General features: G+C 35.7%; 1 protein-coding gene across 2 annotated transcripts in view; it reads right to left on the reverse strand.

Annotated features, from left to right (window-relative positions):
• Nucleotides 1-18880, reverse strand: part of PDE7A (phosphodiesterase 7A) — a 76523-nt gene that overhangs the window by 10147 nt on the left and 47496 nt on the right. For both annotated transcript variants that reach the window (XM_085052939.1, XM_085052938.1), the window contains 4 exons: nucleotides 18685-18768; nucleotides 5917-6068; nucleotides 4263-4326; nucleotides 1911-2006 (listed from right to left, as the gene is read on the reverse strand). In XM_085052939.1, the coding sequence (XP_084909065.1) occupies nucleotides 1911-2006; nucleotides 4263-4326; nucleotides 5917-6068; nucleotides 18685-18768 (396 nt within the window). The remainder of the gene's footprint in view (nucleotides 1-1910; nucleotides 2007-4262; nucleotides 4327-5916; nucleotides 6069-18684; nucleotides 18769-18880) is intronic.

Consider the following 18880-nt stretch of genomic DNA (forward strand, 5'->3'; position numbering starts at 1 on the left):
GAACTCTCTTCCCACCTATTCTTCACATCAAGTGCATGAATGCATATATCCCTGGCTTTCTTCCTAATTTTTTTGTGGCTTCACAGGCTGATCCAGCTACCTGAACTCTACAAATTTCCTAACTTACTTATTTTAATAAAGCGAACCTAGGTCAACATTTTGACCACAGTTTGCCAGAGCTAGAATAGCACAACAACCCTGTTTTCAGGAATGTAGTACTTTGCATTGTCTCTCCCCCTCTTCAGGTCTGGAACAACACAGTAAGAAGAGCCAGATCTCCAAGCAGCCAATGGAAACCACTGAAAGATTCTGTGTGTATGTGTGTATACACACACACACATACACAAAAAAAATCTTTAGATCCTACGGTAACTAAAATCAGATTTCTCTACTTAAAAAGATTCCAGTAAATTCTCAAATAAAGTGAATTTTATGTGGCTCTGCACCATTTGAGCTGTCCTAGTCTTCTGGAATTTGATCTTCAGATTCCTATGGATTAGAGCATAAGAGGTTGCAAAAGAAAAGAATGAACTGTGTTCATTCCAGGGAGCTGTATTTAAAAGAAAGGGTCTTTGATTTTACAATAGACTAAGACAGAGCTTTTACTGATATTAAGCAGAAGGCATTAACAAAAAGGGAGAGGTGGTGAATTTCAAATTTAGAATAAATTTTGTCTTCTTCAAAGTCTAATCTCATTTTAGTGGATTATGACTTTCAGTAGTCATATGTAGTTAAAACTCTCGTCTTTTGATAACCAGTTAACTAATCCAGTAATTTCTAACTGGTCTTTCATTTCAATTATTATCATTTGCCTAATCTCAACTAACCAGATGAGAAAGACAAACCACATTCATCTAGAATTTAAGTAGCCTAAAACCTGATTTCCATAATCATTTTCCTCACATTCCAACTATAAGTCACTAAGGTAATCTGATTAACATTTCTGAAACTGGAGAAAATTGAGTCCACTTTAAAGCAGCATGAAATGCAAGACAGAACTGATTTTTTACGCTAAAAGCAAACTAAATTATGAAAACAAAAACATTCTCTTATTTCAAAGGGGAGTAAGGCCTTCCAAAATGTGATTTCTCCCCTGTTAAGTGACAAGCCTTGTAACCACAGAATTGTTTTCTCTGAAATTGTGAATGCCTGCTAAAAGGCACCAGACACTTGTTTCTCCTGCTCAGTTAAAAAAAACCATCCCACTTCACAAAATTAAAGATACTGTCACAGAAGAGCCAAAGGAAGGAGGTCTCATATCAGCACCTGTCTATGGTATTGGGATGCAGACAACTCTGTCAAGTCAATGTACCACTTGGCTTGAATATTCTACATTGTATTTACAATTCTTTCCATAGAAGCATTCCACTGACACAGGCCAAACATTCAACTAAAATCGTCCTGTACTCTGTCTAGGGAGAAACTATGTCCACAGTACAGTGCTTACTTGTAGGAGAATTTGAACAACCCAGAGATAACACCGAATTGGCATCAGAAAGTATGGCCATGTTGACATATTCCATACAGTTAGGGAACTATATAATTGGAAAAGTAAAGATCAATACAGAATTGAAAATCAGAACAAAGAAAGGAGCAGTCTAGCCCTCCCCAATACAAGTGTCACATATATTCCTGATTGTTTAATAGATATTAAATAGGTTTAATAAATAGAATACAGCATCAGCTATGAAACTATTAAACTTGTTAATACTTGTTTGGATTTAACATGGAAAATTCTATACTCAAAAACTTTGAGAGATCATCTCAATTAATGTAATTTAAATCACTGCACAATGTAGACTGCATCAGTACCCTTCAAACCTTATTGCTAAATTACAATCAGGACTTTGGTTAAGGTATAAAAATGCAGATAAACAGCAATATCCATCAAAATAAAAAGCTGTATTTACCCAAAAATCTACGAAGTTTCATCGTATCTAATTGGAAGTGTTCAATTAGTCCATGTAGATTAAACAGATGAAAGGTTAAGCTGACTAGACTGTTTCCTAAAAATAAGATGAAAATACTAATTCATTTGAAGCCATGAAATCAATCATTTCCATAAGAAATATATTATTTCCAACAACTTGGTCACAAAAATTATACAAGCAAATTTCTCTACACCAATTCATGATAAACATTTAAATCTTACTGCATTACAAGTTTCCATTAGCTGTCTCTAATAATCACCAGTGGTTTTGCCTAATTTTAATGCATTCACCAACTATCCAATGGCAACTGATAGGAAGAAAATGTTACTGAACATGAAAAAACCAACCCGATTAAACAAGCATACCCATTATCATGATATTCAACTTTATAATTGTATTTATGCAACATATCACAAACACACATACAGAGTACAAAATACAAATATAATCAGGCAAAGAGAAAAGCTAGCCAACAGTATTGATTAGCACACATCGCAAATATACTTTCATTTTCATAATTTATTTTGCTGGACACCTCCTTATCTCACCCAATACTCTACAAAAAATATATACTGTTACATGCTTATAATATATTTCACCTACTCATAGCTTTATTATAATCTTTTGCAGTGGTAAAATAACTAAACCTAAGAGACAGAGAAACAGCCCACAGTGTTTATTTGAAATAGCTTGCCCATTATTTGCTCTGTAAACAATATGTCATGGCTGACAATCTTCGCTGAACATTACAGAACCTACCACAGACAGATGTACAAAAAGACAAAAATTTCTTCTAAATCTAGTTTATTACTAGGCTAGAATGAATGCATTCTCATATACATGCCAACTCCTCACAATGAAATACACAGTTCTTGGAACAACTTTTACTGGCAAAATCCTTTCATAGAGGTTCTTCCATGGCAGTTCATCCAGAAGAGTTTTATACACAGCATTCTGCCCTTACAACTTTCAATAATGAGGGTTCCTGATCAAAATGTCCTCCGAAAATGATTTAATTAGTATGCAAAATGGATGCTGGTATCATAAGGCTTCCACAAGAAGCTCTCCTGGTAGTACCTTGAATGTATTTGGAAAAAAGCAAATATAAAAGGTACAGAGGCTCTTATAAGAAGGATGACTTCAGATTTCTCCCATTTGATAAACTAATCCAAAAGAAGCTATACTTACATGTTAACTTCTACACATTGCTTTTTCTAATTCAGATATGTAAAGTTTATCATTATCTATATAAACATTCTGTTTTTACAAGTCCTTGATATTTTCATTTTTTCTCCCCATGTTCTGTATTAAATGTAACTGTGAGACCACTACTTTTACACTTGCTTAAGCCAAGTATTCCTTCAATAAAAAAGGAGAGAAAAGGACCTTTTGGCGTCACATTTTCCTTTTTGAACTTGATTTCTTGTTCTGGCAACTTTAAACATCCTAACTGCAGCTCTGCTTCCTACTCCACATGACTGCTGCAAAACTTGCAAGAGCTGCCCTCAATTCTCTTCTCACACTGGAACAAATGTCACTGTGATGTTGGACTTGTTCATCTCTCCCTTCCATTCTGTTCAAAACCCACCTGCCATTGCTGAGATTATAGTGCAAAACTTCACCAGCAGCCCTCTCTCCTCCTTCCCAGCACATTTACAGATATCTTCTCTGTCTGTACATGAACAATACTTAGGGTTTGTTTTTTAAACCAAGTACTTCTGTAGTCCCTACTGCTATTTGTAATGGGCACACAAAAGTCATCACAATGTTTTCCTTTTTCTATGTTGTGCAAGCTATGTCTACAGCAGCTTCCCTCTGCTCAACTCCCAGTTCTCCAGGTATTGAAGACATATTGGTATCTATGTCATAATTATAACACATTGACACCAACATGCCTCTTAGTGCACTATAAAGTCATAGAACTATTCTATCTAACATTAAATTTGTGAGAAAAATACTTGTTCAATATAAATTACCTTTTGGACACAACCATAAAAATTACTAGCATCCCATAATTGAAAAAAAAGTCCAAGTTCGTAAAATTATTTGTTAATTTGTATCAAATTGCTACTACCAATTACTAAGAGAGAACCGCAACCTACAAAGTACATAAAGGGTCTCTTCTACAAACCAATGATTATTATCAGCACTGACAGTGTCATTATTTTAATGGAGTGACCAGGCAAACTAGGACTTAAAGACTACTAAATCAAAAAGTACTACCTGATGAAATTTGTGCTTTTCAGTGAACAAGCAATCATATACTGCAACGTAAGTACAACAGTTATGTTAGAAGACAAAACACAAATGAAATACAAAAAGTAAACTCACCATTTGTCAATCTATCAAAAAGAAAAATATCAAAATTCCAATTTCCAACCTTCTCCAGCATACACTGAAAGAAAACACAAAAGCTGTCATTTTTTAATCAGTAGACGCCTATCTTCCTGTAGCTCAGAGCAGCATTTAAGATTTCAGAAACAGATCAAGTCCTTAGAATTTTTACATAGAAAAAAATAGTAAAAGAATAATTAAATTTGTCTGATAACTGAAAAACATTACACATTACGAATTAAAAAAAAAAAAGAAGGAAAAAACCAAACATCTCCAACAGAATTGGTTGGAGATTTTCCTTTCAACCTTTAGTCAATTTCTCAAAAAGCAATTTAAAACAATTAGGTTCAAATCAGAAATAGCATGGCAGAATGACAGTGCATTCAGATTAGCAAATTAATCTCTGTGTAGTCTTTTACCTTTTTTTCTCTCTTTCCCCTGCTTACAGAACAGTATCTAGATGATTCACTAGATATTTGAGCCATTATATGAGCATTTTCATTTAAGAACCTGGCTTTTGACTTTTCACCTCACTGAACTAGCATGTCTTATCTCAGCTGCTCCATGTGAACTGTTTTATCTGCAACAGAGATGAGCAAGAACAGCAAACAGCACATGAGGTCCCACCAGAGTTGAGCAGTCCCAATCTCTGCCTCCCCTACCTGTATTAGAAATACCTGTCCAGCACATTTTACAACATATTCCTGCCTTCTCCTATTCTCATTGGATTGGTAGAGCTTTTCTCTACCAGCTGCTAAAACTCTGCTTTCAGAAGAAACAATTACTAACAATATCTTTTTACAATTCAATTACATGTACATTTTTAAGATCCATCATCCAGGTTAACAGATTTCTTCCTATACCACAGCCTGATCATATTTGGCATGGACACAACCACTGTATCATAAGTATACTCTTTTTCTGTGTCAAGATGACAGAAAAGCACTACATGTCTTTGGGATCTTGAATAACCTGAATATCTTTGCCTGCTCAGTTCTGCAGCCTTTCATCCAGGTAGCTGCTCCCTTAGCACCACCTCTCTTCTCAGTGTCTGCTTTCCCTGCTTTAGTGCTGCACAAGCATATTACAGCTATACTCTTCTTTTCTAGAATTGCCAACCAAAGAAAAAGTCCGTTTGGCATAAGCATGTCCTGAGAAATCCATTTACTGCACTTTGTTGAGTTTAGGCAGTCACTCTGCCAGTTCTGCACTAGTGAGGTTAGCCCAAAAATGAAAGGGAAGAGTTGTCCAAATTGCTCCATTACATTTCTTAAATACAGATACATTTTCCTTTCTTCATTTTTTTTCTTCAGTTATTCAAGGGCATCATTAATTCACCAGTTATTAAAAAAATTTTAAAAAAACCAAACCAAAAACAAACAAAAAAAGTACTAGACACAAAAACATCATCCGAGTAAACCTGTGGGCAGTAGAAGGGTTTGCTACAAACCATGTAATTTTGTCTGGATTTCATTACAATATATACATATACATACATACATACATATATACATACATATATACGCACACACACATACATGCATACATAAAAAACCATGCTTACAATTTGTATTTGGTTGCACTTTTAGCATGCAATATAGTCATATATGATAGCAAGCATTTAAAAAAAACTAAAAATCAAGCAACCAACCTTTGCTTGTCCATTATAATCATCATCTAAAATGTTTGAAGAATTTGGAACAGTGATACCACGGAAAAAACGGGAAGATCTCAGATATCGCTGGAAACTAAGCAACCTTCTCACATTTCTCGCAGACACAGAGACCTCGATTTCAGAATTTGCTACAAAAAACAAGAAAATAAACACTCTCTCTAAAAACGTTTATCAAAAAGACAAGTGCTCAGGGAAGTTTGGTATAAAGAATGCAATTTTTTTGAGTATCAAACATTTCAGCACAAATACAGATATTTTTATGAATAATAAATACAGAGCGATGGATTAGAAAAAACAATCTGTGCAAGCATCCTGTGAAGAAAAACAAATACTTAAATCATAGCTGCAACTTATCTTTTTAAGGAACTCTTATTGAAAGGACAAAAATATTATGGATATTGTTTAAAAGCACAAACAGCAAACAAATTATCTTTGGAAAACTGCTCTCATGTATGCACATCCAAGCCATGTCCCTAACAAATCACCTAACATGACATGTACACCAGCAAGAGAGTATCAGAAACTGTGCGTTGATACAGGAGATACAACCAGGCTTTGAGCAAATACAAATTACTTTTACACAGTTTAGAGCTCAGAAAATCTCTTAACTCTACTGTGCCGAAGTTTTAAACACACTGAAGTAATTTTAGTGCTTTTGCAAATAAATACACTCTTCTGCCAAACAAGTATGATGTTTATATTCATAGTATATGTAATTCTGTTTCCCATTACAGTGAAAATAAAACAGAAAATTATTTCAGCCTCTTTTCAAAGATTAATCCAAATATTTTGCTTTACTTTTATTAGGTTAACTGATTTATACATGCAACTGACACTAGTTTATGTCCAATTCCACTTGAAATACCTAAGGTGTTTTAGCAAACCCAGCATCAAGCTACACATAGCTACAGTTCCTTTGCAACAAGCCAGATATTCTCATTTTGAAATACATTAGGCCAAACTTGGCCTTTACTTTCTTTTCAACAGTGCCCCCAACTGCAGTTTTAAATAACCAAAAGAAAGTCAATAGACTTGATATTCACCCATCCTGTCTGAAATGACTCATGCTTTTAAAAAATAAAATTAAAAAAAGAGGTATTAAGTAGGGAAGTCAATGCCAACATGTTCTTTTTCAAAATTGCAGATCATCAAAACCAACATGATCCCAACTCTGTAGCTCAGATCTCATGTCCTTCCAGGAACAAGGCATAGTTGAAGTTTGTGAAGCAAGGAATTTTGACTTTTGTTTTAGAAGTCAGTCTAAAATGCTGTACAGGGGAGGGTGTGGCCTTATTGACAATCTCAACTAAAAGCCTCAACGATTTCTAGTGACAGCAGCTTAATTCTATGTAAGATAAATCTTTATCCATTTAAATTCTTTTCCCTGCAGAAGTTAAAATTTACTTTGTGTTCTATGCTAGCTCATTAATATATTACTATATAAATTAATATATGAATTCCCAAACCACACTAATAAAATACCTCTAAATAGAGCTGACAGTGGCATGATCATACAGCATCTAATCAAACGCAGCGCCATTCCCTAACAACCGCCTGTGTTAACAGAGATTAAACTGACACAAGTGAATATTCTTTCAGACAGGCCTGAAACACTTCAAGACACTGAAGCTCAGGGCTAACACAGATATCTTCACATGAAGTATCCTTCTTCAAGCTATCATTCTCAAGGCCAAGGGCTCTTCCTCTGAAGACACTGGTACCTGTAATACATCTCAGTTAAGTAAACAGATGTACTACATATTATAAAGGTTGCTTATAAAGCAACATTCGTGTACAGCAGGCAAATAAATAGATTCTGTCATGCTGCATTACTCTACCAATATTTCAAAGCACATTTGTTACCATGAGGTTACAGTCTGAGCACTGCCAGCCCACAAAACAGAGAAGCAGGGAGCAATACAGCTGCTGCTACTAATGCAGTATATGCTACAGACAAGAAGTTGCTCCCCCTCAATCTTGATGCAATCCCTTAGGATCCATATTTCAAACCTGACACTATTAGGTTGAAAAAAATAATACAAAATGGTTATATTTAGGTCATAAAATGATCTAAAATATCCACAAAGTCACACACAAAAACCAGGAACTTCACTGAATCTCAATAAAACAAAATATTTAAAGTAGGAAAAAATGGGCACTTTTCTGGAAGTATATATAATTTTCTTGTTCTCAAGTACTCTTCTCCAGATTTATAGTTAATAAAAACCTCTTTTGTTGTCATGCTACAAATTAAGTTTCACTGTCACAGGTACCACCCATTAATCTTGGACAGAACAATATGATGTAGGTACTACAAGTAAAACAGCAGATTCTGGCAGCAAAGCACACAACAGAACACAGAAATGCAAAAATTTCATAGTATAGCCCTGTGTTCAACCTATACTCCTATCTGTAAGTCATTTAGGAGGGGTTGCACATGTTCTTGCTTCAGGATTTTTTTTATGATGACACAGATAGGCAAATTAGTTACTTTGTTTTCTGTGAAGCTAAACCATCATTACTTTTCACAATACACTATTGACACTTATTCATCTTACAAATATGCTTGAACTCTCTAAATTACCACCAATTTGTAGAGCTCGTTAACCACTACTATTACACATTAATCCCACTTTTTCTACCCCCTGTTTAAAAAAAAAACAAACAAGGCCTACATTATTTCAGCTTTCCTAGCAGCAATACTGCTTATTACAGAACCACAAAACAGGTGAGGTAGGAAAAGACCAGATGGGGTTCATCTGGTCAAACTCCTCTGCTCAAGCAGAGCCAACCTAGACCACATTGTCCAGAATCATGTCCCAGAGGCTTCTGCATATCTCCAAGGATGGAGACTCCCCAACTTCCACAACTCTGCCAACACTTGGTCATCCACCCTCCCAGTGAAAAAGTGTTTCCTGATGTTCAGAAGGAACCTCCCATGTTTCAGTTTGTGCCTATTGCCTCTAATCCTGTCACTGGCACCACTGAAAGGAGCCTGGCTCTGTCCTCTTTGCACCTTCTCGTCAGGTTTTTGTACACATGGAGAAGTTTCCCTTTGAGCCTTCTCTAGGTTGAACAGTCCTAGCTTTCTCAGCCTTTTTTCATCAGCCTCTTAATCTTCCTCACGCTTTGCTGGACTCTCTTTGCTGTATCCATGTCTCTCTTTTACTGGGGAGCCCAGAGCAGGACTCCAGGCGAGGCGTCTCCAGTGCTGCATATGGGAGCAGAAGCACCTCCCTCAACCTGCTGGCAACACTCCTCCTACTGCAGCCCAGGATACCATTTGCTTTCTTTGCAGAAAGGGGATATGGCTGGCTCATGTTTAACTTGGTGCCCACCAGAAGGCCCAGTTCCTTTTCCAGCTGGTTGCCCTCAGCCTGAGCTCGTGCCTGGGGCTGTTCTGCCCCAAGGGCTGGGCTTTGTACTTCCCTTTCAGCTATTAGTTATTGCATATGGATAGCCCAACCTAGGTAATAACACCTTAACTAAATAAATGTCTTATCCTTTAGATCTGAAATTATCAGAGTAACTCACAAATGAAAAAAGAGATCTGGAGCCTTGCCTTCCCTCTGCAGCTCCAGAGCACCTGATTCGGGGGACTACACCAACCCAAAAAGTAAATTTCTCTAACAGCTAAACATTTACCCCAGGACAATTCAGAATAGACAAATCAGATGTGGAGGTTTGACAGGTTATTAATTTAATGCAAAGGCTGAAACAGAAAATAGCTGGCTTTCAAGGAAGGGGGTGAGGGGAATATATATTCTTCTGCGGCAGAACACTGATAGCTACTGAACCTGCCCTTTCCTCACAGATAAATTAAGGATCTAAAACCCAAGTGCTTTGTGGTCCTGGCAGACCCGCTAAGACCAGTTCATGGAAACGAATGGCAGAATGAATGATACAGCTGTGGAATGGAAACTTGGCATTTCCCTCTTGGCACATTCATTCCCTTTAGATGTATGATTAATATGAGAATGACAGTCTCCCCTCTTCTATCATGAGTCATGAAATGAGATGCTAACTTCAGAGACCCTACCAAATCAGGGTTCAGTAATCATGGAAAGATGGAGTACTGCTTTTGCTCCTGAATAAGCATGCTGCAAGAACATCTCCCAGCCCAAACTTCTTTTCTTCCATCTGGAACCTTCAACGTGCTTAATGCCTTTCTAATATCCAATACTGACCATTTGCTCCAAGGACAGTATAATAGACAAATGAGAATGATAAAATAAATATGACATTTACAGCCTTGTGAACTGGAAGAGAAAGAAAGCAAAGCTGGGTTGACAGGCATGTTAAGAAGGAAGCTACAGCATTGGGAAGTGCTTCTGATGTGAAGAACCAGAAGGCGAACTGTAGGCCTTTGTGCAACTCAACAGCAGCTGTCCTGTGACATTCTTCTTCCTGTTCCTTTGTAAATTAGAGTTATCATGCAAAGTATCAATCCAAGGTTCTGGGGCTTTTTGTTTGTTTGATTAACATGGTTATATTCTTGTTTCTAAGTATCTTAAGCAAGATGCTGGTGTAAGAAAATATTCTTCTCTCTAAAATAAAGAAAAATAACTAATTCTGGTTACTAATATCAGTTATTTTGCTAATGTGAGGCATATACAGCAATAAAATAACACAAGTTGCCTTCATGCAACAGATTTCATCTGTATTCCAAGACACTAATTTTAATCTCTCTTCCCACTCCCAATCTTTTAACTTCATGAAAACCTAAAAAAATGTTTTAGCACATTTCACAGGGATATTAAATATTTATTTTTCTCATGCCAATATAAAAATACAAAGTAAGTAAAGACAAGTGATAAACCCTTATAAAATCATAATATACTGATGGATTTACTCTCAAAATTTTTGTATAGCAAGGACAGTCCACAAAAGGAAGAATGACAATTATGATTTCTTTAATTATTAATGGAAACCTTAAATCCTAGCAACATACTTCAATCTTCTTATAATGCAAAAGATAAAGACTCATATCCTCTGACAGGAATCTGGTCAAAACAAGGCTAGCTAGAGTAAGAACTCTACCTCCATTTCTTTCTTGCTACAGCCCAAAAGGCAAATAGGAAATTATCCATGATAAAAAGCACTGAGTTTTGCTATTAACAAGAGAGAGAGCATAACTGAGGATCTTGGGTATCACTGCCAGTAAAAAAAAAAATCCTTAAAAAAAATACTTGAGACAATGGATCTTTCTTATGTTTGAATGTAAAACCTGAACTTTGAGATGCACAGGCCCACCAGAGGAGGCTTTTCCCCCAAAAATGTGAAGGAATTATCTCCTTTTAATGGAAGTAATCTCTGACGATTTTCCCATATTAACCGAACTGCATATTTAGCATTTTTACATAGCAGATACTATCATTAAACCTGACATATAATCTGATATTTTCCACTACTTGTAAATATTTATTTGAGAGAAATATTCCATTTCACATGCCAATTATAACCACCTTTATAAGGATGCACCTTTCTAAAGATGCATTTTTCCAGGATACAAGTAATTTTCAATTTATGAGTAATTTGAAAGTATTATCTAGCATTTCACACCACTAGAGGGACCCATAAGCATTCTAATTTCACATCTATTCCCATTAAACCATTAAGAAATGCACTATATCAGATCCATGAACATTTTTTATAACATTAAGTCCTGTTGTTTAACTCTCCTGTAAGTTTACCACCCATGATCCGCATTTTAAAATATCACATTTAGTATTCAAGTATTATATAAACCATTTCTTCATTAGGAAGGATTTTAAAGTTACATAAAAAGACTAATTTAGACTACTGAGGTCTAAATTGCCTTATACTTTCTGTCTTCCTTAGAACCACCTAGAAGCCCTGTTTAGCATCATTGTAAGGCACTACACTCCTTCTTCTGCTTAAAAATATTAAGCCAGACTGTTTTGGTTTAAATGTATAATATATAACTGTATATATATACATTCATAAACCTTTTCCAAATAAGGATCATTGGAAAATATGCCGTGGATTAAGGATTATTGAAATACACATGGCTGTGCAAATGTCTTCTGACTAAGTGGAATCAGAAAAAAAAAAATTAACTTTCAAGAAACTCTAGTAGTACCACAACGCTATTAACAAATTATCCCTGATGGAGGGGAAGTGCTAGGCATGACCACCACCAAAGATAACTTCTTTCCTGAAGGATCTTACAGAACAAAAATTTTTACTGCTTTAGCAAAGTATAGAGGCACAGAATTGTAGGATAATTTAGCTGGGAAGGGACAGAAGAGACTTCTGAAAGACCTTTAGTCAATTCCCTGGTCAAAGCAGAGCTAATTTGAGAGAAATCATTCAAAGTGCAGGGATTAAACTATTTCAGTATGAAATAAGTGCCAATTCTCCAATGGCACTCTAAGCCATCACACAGCAGTAAAAGTGTAAAGAAAACACCATTAAAAGGTATCTACAGGACTTTACTAATCTCTCTCTTTTGAATTTGGCTCATCCCAGTATTTCTGTAAATACCTCAGGAAAGATACAAAATTAAGTAAATTAAACAATGCCGTTCCTGTGCTGGAATGAGTAACATTTTGCAATAATCTCAGGACTAGGAAACCACATACAATGCAGTCTTTCCATACCAGTTTAGGTATGGGCAATGCAAATATACAGCTCACAACAGCATACTGTGAACTAAGAAACCTCACTGAAGCTAAATATTTAGAGGAATGTCATCAGAACACAAATATACAAAATATATACAAACATAGCCTTTACAAAATGGGTTATGCTGTGTTCATCAAGACACTGATGATCCTGAAGAACATGACACATAATGAATGGCTCAACTCTTTTCTCAAAAGGATAATATATTCCAGACCGCCGCCAAATCATCTTCTTGCTGTCTTTCCAGAAAAACCCACCTTTCTTTGGTGTCCTGGAAACCTTCAGTTCTACAGTAAAGGAATGACAGAACCTCAACTCTTCTTTTTTGTCTATTTTTCATCACCAGAAATATAAGAAGAATTGAAAAGTAACACATTGTGGTAACAGAAAAAGAATTTCCTTTGCCAATCTATGTAACTCTTAATACAGAAAGTTAAACTGCAAGTAGAAATGAAAACAAAAGAAATCTTATGTGTTTTCTACCAAGTTGTCCAGCATAAAAAAAAAAAAAAAAAAAGAAAAAAAAAGCCTTTCAAAATAAGGTACATGGAGAAGGAACACATTAGAGAGGTTCAAGAGAAAAGAAGAAAAAATACAGTGTGTCTCTGTCTTTTTCTATGGTCAAATTTATGCCAGCGATGAAACACAGAGTGGGCTATACCTGTGCAAGACTCCAGAGCACACAGGCTACCTTACAGCAGCTTGGAAAGAAGAAACTGTAGGTAAAATAAACATCTAGAATAGCTAAAGAAGAAACCAAACCTGCTCTGTATTCTCAACTGGCAGTTTTTATGCCCAAATCCTCCTTAACCAAGCTCACTTCAAGTTCATTCTTTTCATTTGGCCAATACAGCTGTATTTAGAGCATTTTCTGTGATTTCCCCTTGTGTGACTGCATTCTCCAAACTAAATCAAAGTCAAAATTTCTCTCACAATTTATTTGAATAATCTGGATTGTGAATAATTAGAAGACAATTTCAGAATTGCATCATTCACAGAAAGGCAGCTTTTGAAGAAATCTGTCAAGCACAAGCTTTTTGCTCCTCAGTGATGGCATTTTCAAAGGGAAATAAATACTGCAAGCTGTGGCCACACAGAAATCATCTTGCATGACTTTGTTCATTGTGAAACTCACCCTTCTTCACAGCAGACTGCTGAACAAGACAGACAATTACTGTTAAAAATAATCAAACCAGTAATTCCTCTATTTTCTCGAAACAAAAAAGGGCACTGAAATTCATCTGGACTATGCTTATTTTATCTCAATCTCTAGATAGTATATTGAAAGCATCATTAACTGCTGCTACACAAGGATTTTCACTCTTCTTTGAATTCTGGCCCTCAGCCAAGGGAAATCTAAATTCACTGTTCAAGGTAAACCTTTTCCAATGATTTGTGAGTTAAGAACCGTGAAGTTAAAAACATTATTGCAAACGGTATATGTTGACATATTTGACAGATCTCAGAGCAGCATATATGTTCCACAAACTGTAATTTCCAAGTAAACAGTCTGAAGGTTGTATAATAAAGGTACACTCTGGAACTTCATCACATATTTTTACTCTCAAGAAAGAGAGTATCATCACCTATAAAAATATCTCTTCCTTTCTTTCCATTTCCCCCTAAAAAGGCTCCATCTTAGAGGAGACATCTAAATCTCAATGAAATCTTAAGTTTCCACCGTATTGTTTTCTCTCCTACATGAAGCATTATACTGCATGCAAGCAATTATCTTCTTCAAAACTGAGCCATTCTTGAATGTTACCAATCATATACAGATTAACTCAAACCCTCTTCTTCTTTCTAAGCTATTTTAACTCATTGATGTGATAGGTTCAGTTATCTATAAAACACAAGCCCTATGTGTTGTCAACATCATTATCTCCCCATAGAAGTATGCTCAGATGAGACTGGCACAAGAGAATTCTAAAAACCTTTTGACAAGATCTCACTTATTCTGGGCCAGGAACAACAGGAAAAGCAAGAAGAAAAAACATGTTTCTTCTCTGCAGAACCAAACTATTCTATTTTTCTACAGTTCTTCCAGACTATATCCAAAACCCCTTTTCTAAAAGGGAAGCTCAAAACAGTTAATTTCAGCTTTATCTGCATAAGACACTTCTCAACATTTTTTCTGTTATCTTAATTATTCACTTGATCTTTATTCATTTTGGCTTCACTTCCTCACTATAACGTACTACACATATCACTGCTTTCGATTTTTTTTCAGGTGAAAGTGAGTGGTTAGGGCACATTATAAATCCCTTTATTTGTGCATGCTAGAAACACCTCAATCAAAATTTCTTAAGTGTATTTGTGTGTGTGTGTGTATGTATATACAGAAACACGTATATAAAAAGACATTATTGACAACCTCTCAATAGTAAAAAAATAAAATCTAAAACTTTATTGCTAGTTTACTGTTTCTGAAAAAATGGAGTATTTTTATCCTGTCATTTATCAATTCTTCTACCAAAGGTTTTGTTTAATATTAGTTTTTATCAAAATATTCTGACAACACTTAAGACTGAATTACTGTCTATGATGTCTTGAAGAATATAAAGAAAACTTTAAAGTAAGCATGCAAACCAGAACACAGTAAGACAGATTATAACCACTGCAATCACTTTTTCAATAAGTTCCCTGAAAACCGAACAGTACATGCTGCATTCTCACAGTAAATTGTAAAACTTTCTTCTTGTTTTCCATGGAGTGAAAAGTAGATCCAGTGTTCTACAGCCAATTCAACAAAACATTACAGCGTATGCATCTGACTGTGCAACAGTGAATTCAGAGCAAGTTGTGTGGCTGCTCTCTCCTTTCTAGAAATTATGGATTTGAGATGCTATCTTGAGTTTATGCCCATGGTCCCACACAGGCATAACCAACAGAACACAGTAACAGAAAAACTACTAATGCTGATTCAGCATTAAACAATTGCCAACCAATAAGAATACAATCCTGATTGTCCCCACTCACCAGGAAGCAGTCTTGTTGAAATAAAAATTTGTTTCTTAAACTATTCCTCTTTGTAGTTCCTGCAATTACCTATAAAAAGGTGACTTCTGGAATAACAGATACCGTAGAAGGAAAACTACCATCCAACAAAGTTAGCTCGATCGCTGTCAAATCCTGCATTTAATAATCCTCAGATATAACTCCCATTCCACTGTCTCTAACAACATTTTTCCAAACATCTTCCTAAAATCAAGTTTCCTAGAGGTTACTGTTGAGAATATTTCTAGACAGGTTAGAAATTTGAGTATTCATGTGTCAATTACAGAATTGTAATGATGTAAAGATGCTGAGCTTATTTATAATGCCTAGGAAGATACAGAAGTGATCTTTAGAAGTAAGTGCTCACGAACTTTACTTCTCCAATACTAGTTGAAGTTGCAAGCTTAAATGGTGTTATGAAGCAAAGTAACACATTTAAAATTCAGTACTCTTCCAACCTACCTGTAAAATAATGGGTTAAAAGCCTACCAAGAATGTATTAGAAAAGAGTCTGGTCAGCATGCCATTAGTTAAACCTCCTGAAAGACATTCAACTTCTTCTCAAAACATCATAGACAGAAAAAGAAAACAACAGTGAACAACCAAAGTTAGCTAAGCAAAACACAAAACAGCAATAAAGCTTCAGCACTGTGACTGACAGCCACTATATAAGTCATCTGCAAAACACATAAGCAATGATCACTGCAAAATATTTAGAACCACAGAATAAAGCTAGTGGATAGGAGAAGAAAGTTTCAGTGAAACTGTACAAACACGATGAAGGAAGCATGTCCATGCATTACTGATGTTTAGGATACAGCTGTGATGGGGAGAAAAAAAAATAGCAACGTTCAGATGGTTTAGTCTGCTTCAGCTGCAGAAGAGACCCTTTTCAGTTCAGTATTTGCCTCAAGAAAAGAAGAGCTAACTGACTCCTCTCACATACTATTGCTCATATAGGTGAATATTTTTACAGTCATTTAGCTCTATGTGGCAAAATCAACTCCTTCTGGAGTTACCAGGAGAGGGCAGGGAGAATATCCTAAAAATTAGGGCAAGTCTGATTCCTGGCACTTCTCTCTACTTGCAGTCTCATAGTGCATTACTAAATGAATTTTGCTTAAAACAATCAAGGAAACACTGATCAGGACTAAATTAGCATTGCAGAGAGAAAGAAAACATTTTACTGATAAAAAAGAATCCCACATCTCTGTAAATTATTAGATAACATACTGATATGGTGAGAGATGGCACTGAATTCCTGACTTGGAAAGAAGCTCCACAATGTAGCAGGAGCCTGAAGCAACCCTTTGACAAGCTACAATCCTGAAGAGCAAAGAATCTGACTACAATATGGCCACTCTGAAAACTGCCACAGCAGCTGACTTGAGAGGGAAGTTAAAGCCAAAGAATGTTTTGGGCCTCCTAGCAACATTTTTTGCTGTCATCAGACACCACAGGTGATGTTGCTGAAAGCTGGTGGCTGTGTCTGAACAAGTAGGGGCAAGGAGAAAGGGTATCAAAGTCCTTTTCCTGATTAGTCATGATCTCCCTGATGCACAATCATCAGGATGGAAAGAAACAGCGTGATGAGGACCACAGAAAATAGTTAATTTGACAACAGCAATATCATACGTTGACTGCCTTTTAACAGGAAGTTCTTTTAATACTTCTGTTAGTATTTTCCCATATCAGCATGAAATGCCACATATACATATACACAAAAAGACAGAGTTAGGTACTTCTTAAATTGCATGCTATTTCTACAGAGAATTTAGGACTTGAGATTAAACTCTTATCCTCTTTATTGAAAAAAATCTACACAGCACACTCTTCAAACTTTGTTTTCTCACCTATTTTTATGAAACTTTTGAACAAAACCAAGAGTTTAAGAGTTTTAGATATGATCTACTTTTAAAAGGAATAACTTCGGTTAAGATCAGAGCATAAGACACGTTTCTGCCACTCATTTTTATTAATAAGGTAATTACAACAACCACACTTGTTCCCATGAAATCACCTTACTAACCTCTCCATTGCATTTAGAATATTTGGAATTGTGCTGATACAATATTGGTATAGAGCCTTTATGACACTTAACACATTCATTATTGGCATAATTCAGTTAACACTTAAATCCCGTGCACTTTTGCTGCATAGTGGTTTGGTGGTTACTGAAACTTCATATTACCACAACTACTGACAAATTTAGTTATAACAATATAGATGGATAATTTTATTTTTTTCTCTACAAAAATATTCTTCTTGTAACACTTCTGAAAAAAAAAGATTCCTCATACACATAATCAAAAAAATTTAGGCTGCTGTTTTCTCCTAACAGTTAAACCTTTATTTAAGATTTGTCTGTGTCCAAAAATTTAAGTCCTAGCTACACATTTGAGTAGATGTGTCGCTATTGAGCCGCTAGCAGAGAAAAAGTCCCAGGTTCTCAGTGTGGCAAGAAAAGAGAGATTTATTATTTTGATTCCACGTTATATAGACTTTTCAGAGGTCACCCAGATTGGTCAGTCAGAAACCTCCCCCTAGGCCTGATTGGCCAGGCCTGAACTGTCCAAATCTCGAGACACTGTTTTAATAACATCCAAACTTTATCTTTGTTTATAAAACACAGGAGAAAGTTCTCATGGGAAAGACCTGTGCTAGCCACATAGATGTGATATTAATTCATTATGATGAGGTCAAGAATATTGATATTACTGTAATTCTGTTGAAGCATCAGCCTGGACAGGGCCTTTCTACTGCTTTATAAAAACAGAAAAGTATTCTCCTCAACTGATTGTGTCTGCCAAGTAAGCACACAGCACACACATCAGTAGCTGTTTAGAAGATAAGTCTTCATTTCCATACGGATTCAGGTCTAAATCCAATGAGTTTAAAATTATAATTTTAAAAAAATATTTAGCAGTGAAGATTTTCCACTTCTATTTTTGGTAATGAGCTAGAATGAAAGATTTTTCCTAAGAGGTATTTTAAAAATGGTCTTGCTATAAGAGCTGCTAACTTTATTTTGGAGGCTCAGTAGTTAAAATTGATGGAAGCCTTTGTTTATTTGTCATTTATCTGCTTTTAAATACTTACAGTGAAAAATACGGAAATCAATGTATGGATGAGAACCTCTTCTCTCTGTTTCAAATCCTGCCCGACTTCTTACTCGCACATCTCCTAGAAACAGGGTCAAGAGTGAAATAAAAGTGTGGAAGAGTGGCAGAGATAAAATGCAAATGAACATAGCCTGGAGGGGTAAAGATTCATGTACTTAATGGAGGAGAGTAAT

Source organism: Lichenostomus cassidix, chromosome 2, assembly GCF_008360975.1.
Source record: "Lichenostomus cassidix isolate B80296 chromosome 2, HeHo_3.0, whole genome shotgun sequence".
Lineage (NCBI taxonomy): Eukaryota > Metazoa > Chordata > Aves > Passeriformes > Meliphagidae > Lichenostomus > Lichenostomus cassidix.